The sequence below is a fragment of the Etheostoma cragini genome, chromosome 10, assembly GCF_013103735.1.
Source record: "Etheostoma cragini isolate CJK2018 chromosome 10, CSU_Ecrag_1.0, whole genome shotgun sequence".
NCBI lineage: Eukaryota > Metazoa > Chordata > Actinopteri > Perciformes > Percidae > Etheostoma > Etheostoma cragini.
In genome coordinates this window covers 10,392,275-10,403,398 of record NC_048416.1, presented here as the reverse complement: position 1 = coordinate 10,403,398, position 11,124 = coordinate 10,392,275, and the positions used below count along the sequence as shown (strand labels likewise).

Here is an 11,124-nt window from a genome sequence, read left to right as displayed (position 1 = left end):
GAGTACCTGAGTAGGTAGAGGACAGAGGCTCTATGCGAGCTAGAGAGCTGTGAGACTAAACCAACAGAAGGTACAGGCTGTTAAACCAAAACACTGAGCTGAAAGAGGCTAAAAAGCTCCATAATGCTGAGCAGTGGTGGTATGGAACTGAGTAGATTTTCTCCAGTACTGTACGTCAGTCCACACGTTGTGGTACTTGTAATTTCCTTGAGTCTTTTCTTTTCATGACATATTCTACTTCCACTCCACTACATTTCAGAGATAAATAATGTTCTTTTTACTCCACTACATTCATATGACAGATTAGCCACACATTACAATTTCTGCACACAAAATAATAAAACTAGCCAACAATATAATCGCATTCCAAGTCCAGCTGAAAGGATTAGACCATTAAAAACACAACTGTTCGGATCGTACCGCTTCCTAAAATGGGAGGATTTTTCTGCATTGAGTACTTTTACTTTTAATACATCACTTGCATTTTTTGTGCTGATACTTATATACTTTTACTTAAGTAACATTTTCTATGCATGTTTATAACTTGTCAGAGAGTATTTTTCCATTGTGGTATTAGTACGTTTTATTAGAGTGCTAATATTATGCTTTTTTTATTATGCAGTCTTTTTCCCCTTTCCTTTATAGTGTTATAAATCTTTTCTCTGCATGTTATAGGTTTACAAAGGGGATAAAAACCAAAGTCCCCCCAAAGGGACTTACCGTCTCCAACAGAAAACACTGTTCACAAACTGCCCCCAAAACCTCTATTATAGTCCACTTTGGTGACAAACGTGTGTCATTTTGTAACACACGTTATATTGCTCGCCTAGCTACTAGCCTGGCACACCCTCATACTCTGCTTCTGACTGGCTAGTAGTCCTTGCCTAGCCAGTACTTACCCCAACGAAGACAGCGTAGAAGTGAGCTGTCTCACTCTGTAGCTAAAACAGAGCAAGAACAAACACAGGGTGAAAAGAGGAGTTGCAGCAATGTGCAGGACCACAAAAATATGGTGTTTTGTGAAAGTTATACCATGTAAACCTTTTCTGGTGTAACCTTAAAAATACAATTATGAACTTGAAAATTAGCATAATATGGGCGCTTTAAGTAAATATTTGCATACTTCTTCCACCACTGAAGCTGAGGGAAGCTGATCTATCATCAGACGCCCCCAACAGTAGAGACGTGACTGACCTGGCAGCAGGCGAACTCTCCAGTAGATGCGCAGGCATTGCTCCTCCTTGCGGAAACCACGCTGGCACTTGCAGGCCAGGAGAGCGGGGTGTTTATTCAGCAGAGCGTCCTGTCTCTCCAGGCACTCAGCAGCTGCCTGCTCCCCCAGCGGGGACACCTCTGCGTCAGCCGCACACAGCTCCAGGCCCCGGTACAATGCCTCACAGCGGGGGTCGGTGGAGCACACTCGATGGGCTTCAACACAGTCAGTGGAGGAGGGAGGGAAGGGGAAGACCGGTGCTGAGGCTAGCGACACACCTAGGAGACGACAGAAGAGACAGAGAGAGACGTGTTTAAAGACTAGGGTGGGGCAAAATGTTTAGAAACCCGGTGTCTAGGCCTGCATGGTCACTACAAAAAGTTGTCTTTGTGACATATTGTGTTCTGAAACAGATCTCCCTATTCTGCATACATTTTGTTGAGTTGCATATTAAACTAGAACTTATATAACATGTAGTTTTCAATACTATAAGAATAGTAAATACTGATTAAAAAAATAATAATACAGCAATTCATAAATGTACTCAGGGACCTATAGACCTGTATATGAACGCAGCCAGGTGCATACACTAAGCCACCACTTTGCATGATGAGACGCCTTCACATGTTAACAGCAGACTGGATATTTTGCTCATTTATGGAAGACTGGAAGCACAACAACAGAAACACAATGGAACTAATGAGCTGCACGCTGCTGATGCTCCATGTTTCAGGTGGGGATAAAAGAGGGACATCTGGCCTGAGGAGAAATCTTCAGGTAGGCTTTCTGACCAATGAGAGACCAGTTTGCTCCTGCAGTGAGCACTGTTAAACGTTGCAGTGTGAAGACAAACCAAACCAGGGACAAATGCAACAATTATACCATTTTAGCTCCTCAATGGGAACAAAACAAATGTGCTACATGTGTAGAAAAGTCCTCAGTTTCAATCTTTTTCCACCGCAGGATTGGACATTGTTAGACTACACAGCAAATGGGTTTTATGGTTTAAACGCCTGTCTGATAGTGGTGGGCGGAGCGATCCAAATATTGATAATATCTATAATAAATATTGATATTAATCAATACCAGTGTATTGAGATTGATGCACTGCTACAGTTTTCATCAACGTGGCTGTCTGTGTCTGTGGAAGTGCCGCTGGTTTGGAATGCTGCTGCTGCTGAGCACGCTCACGTTGCTCCTCCTCCCCCACTCTTGTGATTTGATGTTGTACCGTCACGTGACTCAGCGGCGCCAGACAAACAAGTACGCAAGCAGCCCGGCTCGGCGGCGGAGAGCGGCAAACACACTCCAGCAGGACAGAGACGGAGCAGAAGAATGCCAGAGAGGAAGAGGAGCACTATGTGAGATACAGTTTTATCACAACAAATTTATACAAGCATTTGACAATTCTTTCCTGGATAGTAACTAATTCATAATCACAAAACACTCAAAGTTCATGAAATCCATTTAGATTTAGCAATTTAATAATGCATCCGCCTAATTATTAAAAAGTATTGTTGTCACGGTAGCGGCAAAACCGGCCCTGTATTTCCTTGGTATCGGATCGATACCACATTTTGCAGTATTGCACATCTCTACTGTCTGAGTACATTAACAGTAACACACTGTGGTTGTCTGAGCTATTTTGTATAGTGATTGGATTCATTTTTGTTTTCTGATGACTTCATGAATAAAGTTTTCATTAACTGATGATCTCATTTAGAAAGAGTTACAGTAAAGCTACTGTAGGAACAGTTGGTTCTGTATCAATGTCGGAGGTTTGTGCGATTTACCCAGCCTGGTCTCACGCCAGTTTGTCAAATGGTTACGTCGTTTTGATTTATTGATTTGTGCGTGTCACGAATTTCTCGTTTATTACGTGTACATGTCACGATTTTTGAACGTGACCATTTCCCGAATTGGCATGACACTGGGCTGCCCTGGGGGACGCAACAACGGGGACATGAAACGCCACAAACTGGCAACAACAACGGGACGGACCACCACACGCTGGACGCGATCCCCAGGCGCAGGGACACAATCCTCGGTCCATGTGGCACGCAACAACGGGGAAATGAAACGTCGCATGCCGGCCACAACAATGGGACGGTTGTGGTTAGGGAAAAAAGAACGGGGAAAGGAACCGTCACACGCGGGAAGCGCCGACCACAATGGGATGATTGTGGTTAGAAAGAGAATAACTCTGCAACACGCGGGACGCGATCCCCAGAGTCTGGGGTGAAAGTCCTTTGTTGTTTGACCCATCCAGCACCCCGACCAACCTACCTGTGAACGTTTTCACAAAAATCTTCCCATTGAAATTACGTACTTCAAAAATGTAATCAACTCATGAAAATAACAACATTAACATGACCTGTACACAAATCAATAGATTAAATAACATGTCCATTTCACAAACTGCCTAGAGACTGAGCCAAAGGTTCTTATTGTTATTATTATTACTATGACTGTTATTATTGTTATCTTTGTTATGTCTTCTTTACTGTATTCTTGCTAAAACGGATGCTGGAAATTTCAATTTCCTTGCGGGAGTCATCCCAAAAGGATTAATAAAGAGTCTAAGTCTAATGTCAAACGCTGGTCTGTGATTGGTCCTTTTGAACATTGTCATTAGATCCTACAGTCTACGTGACATGTTCATATTTACTTACAAATGGACCAAGAGGAAGGAACATAACGTCACTAAGACTGACAGTTAACTCATTCATTGGACAGTTTTGGTGATGTCATCTTGCATCATCATCGCTGCATGGACCCACGGGTGGAGATCCAATCAAATCTTGGCTACTGAGAGCAGGTTAAACTGTACTTTACTGTGTTTATTCATTTGCTGACCTGATCCACCAGGCTCTCCTTTGTATGCAGTCGCTCATTCAGCATTAGGGATAGGCCGTGTTTCGGCCCTGGCTTGTAGATTATCTGTATCAGCATTTTATTTGACTGATAACCAATAAAGTTAATGAATAAAAAAATGGTGTACTCTCTGTCCCTCTGCTTTGGTTTCACTCACCATTGAGTCTGACTTCCTGTCCCGCCCACAACACTACGTGACTCTCTGTTACTGGCTATGGTTATGTTTATGTTGAAAGTTCCTTATTTAATAAATAATATCTTAAAGGAGAATTCTGTTGGCTGCTAACGCAAACAGGAGGAAAACACGGTGTAGGCAGAACCGATTGTTTACAATTGTATCGACCGGAATTCTCCTTTAAAGCTTTTAAATAAAGTTTTGTGTTGGAGTTTTAAGCATTCCAAAATCTTATTATTATTTTTTTTTCTCTATTTTTTTTTATTAAAAAATGTGATCCAAAATACAATTTTTAAGGTAAAAAAGTAACAACAACACAAAACGGTGGTAAGATCATCACTGAGATCATCAGGCTGACCATGATCCCTCACACTGTCCTAACCCCCTATCCACCCATCTAACCCCTCCCCATGTAACTCCACCCTCCCTCACATAGACCATCACTCTAACACCATTACAACGGTCACAGTGTGCTAGGGTGCCGACTGTTGTACTGGGTTTGTAGTTTTAAGGAATAGTATGAGAGGTTCCAGCGTGTAACTTATCCTTTCTAGTGTATTCAAAATCTTAATTTTGACTTACTCACTAATGCATATTGGTTCCAAATATCGGTATTAGCCTTGAAACACCAGTATTGGTCGATCCCTATTCAGCATTTCTTTTCTGAGAACAACTGATGCATTATATGATGTACATTCCTAAACCCATTGGTTCCACTACAGCACTTTCTCTGAGAGCTCAAACCTTTGCGTTTTTAGTTAAACGATTACGTTGTGAGCACAGAAATCAATATGATTATATAATATAATATATACAATATAAAAATGTACAAGCATTGTAACTGAGGCCCGTCCATATCCATCAAACTCACCAGCATTCACTTCTTAAGTCATTTTTCCATCTTTGTTGTTGTGATCTCTGCGGTCTACAAACGTCTCCAGCTTCAGTCCTAGATCTTACAGAATAGGCAAAAGATCTTAAATCTCACAAGATCACTTCCTTTACAGTTTCTATTTGTATGAATAGATTGAAGTAAGTCAATAGTTTAGGTATGAATTCATGCTTTGATGGAGCTTGATTCAATCTTTGATTGAATGCAGACCGAGACTCTACTTTTTAAGCCTTTTGGCTGTGATTGTTTTTCCACATCTGAGTTGCCAAACAGGTCAGAGAACAACGAGGGCCGGACAGCTTATGTTGCTTCCACCTATCCAATTTTAGCTTCTTTTTTCCACCTTTCTATTTCCTTTTCTATTAGAAAATAAAACTACAATAGACACTCTTCAGCCAAGATAATCAGCCATTGATGTAGTTCTAAGCTAGTCTTCATTCATTACACACAACCTTTGGATTGTGTGGAACCCAAAGTTTCTCCTAGAGGAGCTGTTGTTTTCTGAAGTGTGGCTGCTTCGATTTGCAACCGCGGAAATGAAAGGCTCCCCTGGTAAAATGCAATCGCTTCTAAACACAAGGGAAGTGTAGAGAAGTTGTATGAGGACAGCAGAAATGTCATACGGGGAGGAGAAATAGGGGAACGGAGAGATGGATGGAAAAATGGAGAGGGCGAGAGACAGAGGAAGAGACAGAGAGTGAGCGAACCAATGCAAACTGTGAGTGGTTGGACACGCGCACAGCATGGGGCGCACAATCAGCATGCACTGCCTGAAAATTATGTTCTTGGTCCTGGGCACATAGACACACACACACACACACACACACAGACAAACAAACACACACACACACACACAGACACACACAGACACACACACATGGCTGCCCTAAGAAGGACGCTTTTATGTGTGTGTCCTGCTGGGAGGGAGACTGGGAGGTACAGAACCCATCATTACTACCAGAACACAATACTGCACAACCACAGGGGGGGTGCAAAGCAATCTGTCTAACACACACACACACACAAGCACACACACAGTCGCATTGACTTCCACACACACACACACACACACACACACACACACACACATCTTGGTGTCAGAATAAAGTGGCTGAGAGAGCATAAACAGCTTAACATTCAGTGCCGGATCAGTAGACAGTATGTAAATTGAATACTGAGTGTGCTGATGAAAGGCTAACCACATACATAAAACATTGTTGGTTGAACAAACAGCCTTTGTGGAGCGCCGCATCCCGACACTCTGCCACAACTCACTTTGTCCACAAATTAGAGCAAGTGCTCAGCGTCACATCATCAAACTCGGACAATCATTTCCATCTCTGCTGTACAGGAAACGCTGCCTTTTCCCTATAAACCCAATGGTCCTGTGGGTTCACGGCGAGCTCGGCTCACACATACTACCTGACAGAAGCACACACACACACACACACACACACACACACACACACACACACACAGTCGTGTCTGCCTATCTTTGTGGGGACCAGTCATTGACATAGTGCATTCCCTAGCCCCTTACCCTAACCTTAACCATCAAACCTAAATGCCTAACCCTCACCCTCACCCTAACCCTAACCATAACCTAACTCTAACCCTACTCCTAAAACCAAGTCTTAGTCCTCACAAAGCCCTTTAACGGTATGGGGACCAGCATTTTGGTCCCCACAAAGCAGTCAGGTCCCCATAAGTATACTGTTTTCACAGTTTTTGGTCCCCACAAATGTAGCTATACCTAGACCACACACACACACACACACACACACACACACACACACACACTCCAGAGAGAGTCTCAGAGCAGCATGTTGTCTTATGTTCCTGTGCAGGGTCATCACAGTCATCCAGGTGTCAGATAGGAATTACACAATCCACTGCTTCACAATTTTAGACCCAAAAAAACCTTTTCGTGTTTTGGATTTCACAAAAACTCCAATAACCTCAATTCTGCGGCGGATATTGGTTGCTAGTCTGAACGACGGTTCAGGTGATATTTGGAAATAAGTCTTCAAATGTATGCATCTGGCATTCACAATAAAAGTGTGGAATTATAACTCTGTAAAAAAGGACAGAAAGGCAAACATCGTACCAAATGACTAATGGAGCTACAGAGACCAACTCCACACCTCCGCACCTGTCTCACTTTCAAACCTGAAGTCTTCAGACAGGCTAAGTGAGGCTGACTCAGGGGACATCACTGCAGACATTTGTCAGACGTCTCACAGCTCCCTCGGTCACATCTGCAGTAGAAGTCGACACCTGCAGACACTGATGTGTAAAATGGGAGGACACTTAAACCAAGCCGGTGACAGCATGAACACAGCTGTGTCATCCCCCTTGGATTGTTGATGTAAAGGAATTTGACATTTGAAGAAATATGCGTGTTCGCTGCAGAGAGTTAGGTGATAATATTCAAACCTCCTTCATATATGTAGAGTAAATATGAAGCTAGGGGCCATCAGCCAGTTAGCTTAGCTTAGCATAAAGACTAGACAGAATATAAAACAGCTAGCCTGGCTCTGTCCAGAGATACCAACACATCTACAGCTCACTGATGAATACACTATAGATATCTTTTTTTTTTTTAAGTAAAGGAAAATATGAAAATCTTAATTCTCAACACATCTAACCCAGAAGAAAAAAAGACCTTTTGTTATTCATGTGTGGATATTTATCCTTGATAGATCATGTAATACTTTGACATTTATACTTTTATACACCAATCAAATCCGCTTCATGCTACGCTACACAGACAAGTGACTCTGGCTAAGGAAAGTACAGGAACTATCTGCTGCACATCCACTGCAAAAACAACCTAACCGTAACCCTATTTACAACCCCAATATGTACCATTGCTATCCAGACAAATGGAGTATCCAACTCAGTTATTTGCATTGTTGAATCTGCTCATGTAATCTGAATGAGCTCTTACGTTCTATGATTTCCTTTCCAGCTGAGTGCCTGTGAATTGAGAAGCAAGTGAATGCTACAGAGACAAACACAGTCACAGTCTGTGTGACCGACCCCCACTGAACCAAAGTGAGTCCCACTGAAAAGAATAGCCAAGTAACAGAAAGCCAAAGGTAGCCAACGTTGCTGTTGCCTAGCGATTGTTGTTGTTGTCCCCATTAGGAGTTTCTCGAGGTGTTCCCACAGGAAGTCCGAGCCTGAGCGTGAATGTTGCCAACCCAGCGGGCCAAGCATGGACGTGAACTTCTCTTAGCTAAAGCCAAGGGTGTGGGTTTTGTTTCAACATTGGGAATGGGCACCTCATAACTGGGGGGTATGGGGGTCCTCCGCCAGAATGTTCTGAGCGTCAAAGACTTAATGTCCTGCATTCTGGTGATTTTTATGCAACAACGTTTACCTTCTTCTGCACAATTCACATTTTTGTCTTTGCCCCTTTTGTGTTCTTCCCTTCCGCTGCAGCACAAGTAGACTTTATATTTTACAGTTCTTGTTTTCGGTCATATCGTTTAGGTTAGGTTAGGATGGTACAATCCACTATAGGGGGTTCAGAAATTGTTCGGAAGCATTAACAAGGTAACACGGATATGTACGCTATTTGTTCTTAGCCCCCTGAACAGTTACCTCTTTCAGGGTTGTCAAATTTGGAGGGGTCTAAATCTACCAATAAATCCATCTATGTTGGGGGGGGCATATCAACTGCAACTCCCCTGAAATCTACTCCAATGGTTAAAGCTAACTTTGGTGGTAAGAGTTTTTCCTCCCAGATTACATGTTCAGTCAAAGGAAGAAGCTGATGTATCCTCTCTGGAGGAGAACCACGCGTATATGTGGATAAATAAATGGACGTGACTCCATTTTGGTAGATTTTCCAAAAACCTGTTTGTGTTCCGTATAGACGGCAGAAGGGAAGAACACACAGTGTGTCTGCAGGCGGCAGACAGCGCTCTCCATCAGTTTCTCATTGTTTTCCCATTCAAAACAATGACCATGGAGTGTGCCATCTGCTGCACACCACCACTGTGTGATACACACAAGAGTCTTTGAGGAAACCCGTTGGTATGTTTGCCATGGACTCGATCCAGAGGGCGCGGGTCACGTCTCTGACCAAGTGTTCCAGAGTTTGAGGAAAATGAGATGCTTCATTTCCTCTGACTCACACTTCAGCTAACGTCAGTGCAGCTGCTACAGTAGCACATTCAAACACTCAAATGTCCAATACTCCAACATTTTGCTTAGTGTTCATTCCGAACATACATTAAGAAATGTCACTAAAACACAGACCTGACAAAATATGCCATCTTTACTGAACAACTGTGCAACAATTCAACCGTTCAATCCACTACTGATATTTAGTGTTTTACTCTACTTATTTAGTCTATCTTGTCTTTTTACTGCTGCCTCTTGTTATTGTCAGCTCTGCGAATGTCCCTGCTGTGGGACCAATACAAGCTGATCTCATCTTATCTTTAGATCCAGTAATTATAGTCCCCTCTTTGGGTCAGTTAAACTCTGAAAAAAAGAAATCACATAGAGTTTCCCCGCAATGAATCTGTCAAAACATTACATGTGAAGGACAGATGGACAGACAGATGAACTTGGGAACAATAAAGTGTGATACAGAGGTGAACACAGCATCACCCGAGGCTACTATCACAGGTAGCAGTGGAAACACCAGCTCATCGTCTAACAATGACGCACATCAGAATCAATACATCATCTTCACATGGTAATATAATCTCCATAAACACACAGAGATACAGTGCATTTTACTGCATGGGTTGGATTGAATGTAAAAAGCTGCTGGATTAGTTCACAGCACAAAGCACCACGTTAATCCACTTCTATTCTTACACCTGCACAGTGTCACTGCGTGGCCTGGGCACAACACACTGCTCTCATTATACCATAGGTCTTATGGTTGCATTTTACTTGAAGGTATCTACATTAGAGTGACATGACACTGTCATGAACGTGTCATAAAACATTATAAATAGATGATAAACGTTAATTACAAATCGCTTTTTTCAGTAAGTGTCATTTGGTTTCGTCATAACAAGTTATGATTAGATTTCATGTGTCGTGACTTCTCTCATTGAATTTGATTTTCTTCGATTTGAACAAGATTGCTTTTACTGTAAACTGACAAAGCTGTGTGTGATGATCCGTATTAAAGAAGTGACACCTCTAATGTTAATTCTAACGCAAAATCGTCATCTTGGATTTCCTTAGTAAACAAAAGAACAAAACAAGCAATATCAACTTGTTTTATTGCATTAGACGTTGCACAGCCATCCAGAAACTAACATAATCCAGTAGGCCTTGCAGCAGCGACATGTAACGCTCCCTATTCTGCTTCCTTAGTAACAGCTTAAGTTGAGAGCCAATCATTGGGTTCTGGGTGACCTTTTACCAGAGCAACAACGTCATCATAATGGTGAAATAAGTTCTGCAGCACCAGGGTGGGTCAACCAATCTAATAATAAAAATATGTGGGAGCAGCATGTGGAGCAGCTGTAGAAAATCAAGGATATGAGCTGCGCTTCGTTTCTCCTCTCTGCCACTTTCTGCCCAAATACGAAATCAACCACAATAATTTGAGAAGAGAAGAGAAGTCAGTGTGTCATTTGCACATTTCACAGCCACTTGGAGTCTTTAAATCAATACGCTCCGCATACCGATTTCCATCACTTCCATGTTTGTGAAGAACTGACCTAACCGAGAAGTCATAATTCGTGTAATTGCGATCAGAGCAAAAGAATGGATAATGTCTGTGTGGTTCCAAAGGTCTGATCAACGCCTCCCACTTGGCAAAGGAACCCCAGCCGTGTGCTTGTGGACTAAAGCAGCTGCTGCCTCCAGTCCTTGTGTTGGTGCAGAATTCCAGGTATTTCCAAACCACATATCTGGGCTGTGTTATCACTGAAATATGAATAAAGGCGTTACAAAAAACATTTCCATGGTCGCGCCATGCGTTCATCGACC

The 11,124-nt window shown here is 42.4% G+C and overlaps 1 protein-coding gene and 1 long non-coding RNA gene across 2 annotated transcripts in view; both read right to left on the bottom strand.

The window, feature by feature from the left end:
- Positions 1–11,124, bottom strand: part of gfra3 (GDNF family receptor alpha 3) — a 40,177-nt gene that overhangs the window by 19,950 nt on the left and 9,103 nt on the right. Inside the window, exon 2 of the mRNA XM_034883270.1 lies at positions 1,195–1,491. Within this exon, the coding sequence (XP_034739161.1) occupies positions 1,195–1,491 (297 nt within the window). The remainder of the gene's footprint in view (positions 1–1,194; positions 1,492–11,124) is intronic.
- Positions 10,497–11,124, bottom strand: part of LOC117951558 — a 4,560-nt gene continuing 3,932 nt past the window's right edge. The window contains exon 3 of the long non-coding RNA XR_004658209.1: positions 10,497–10,509. This is a non-coding gene — a long non-coding RNA (uncharacterized LOC117951558). The remainder of the gene's footprint in view (positions 10,510–11,124) is intronic.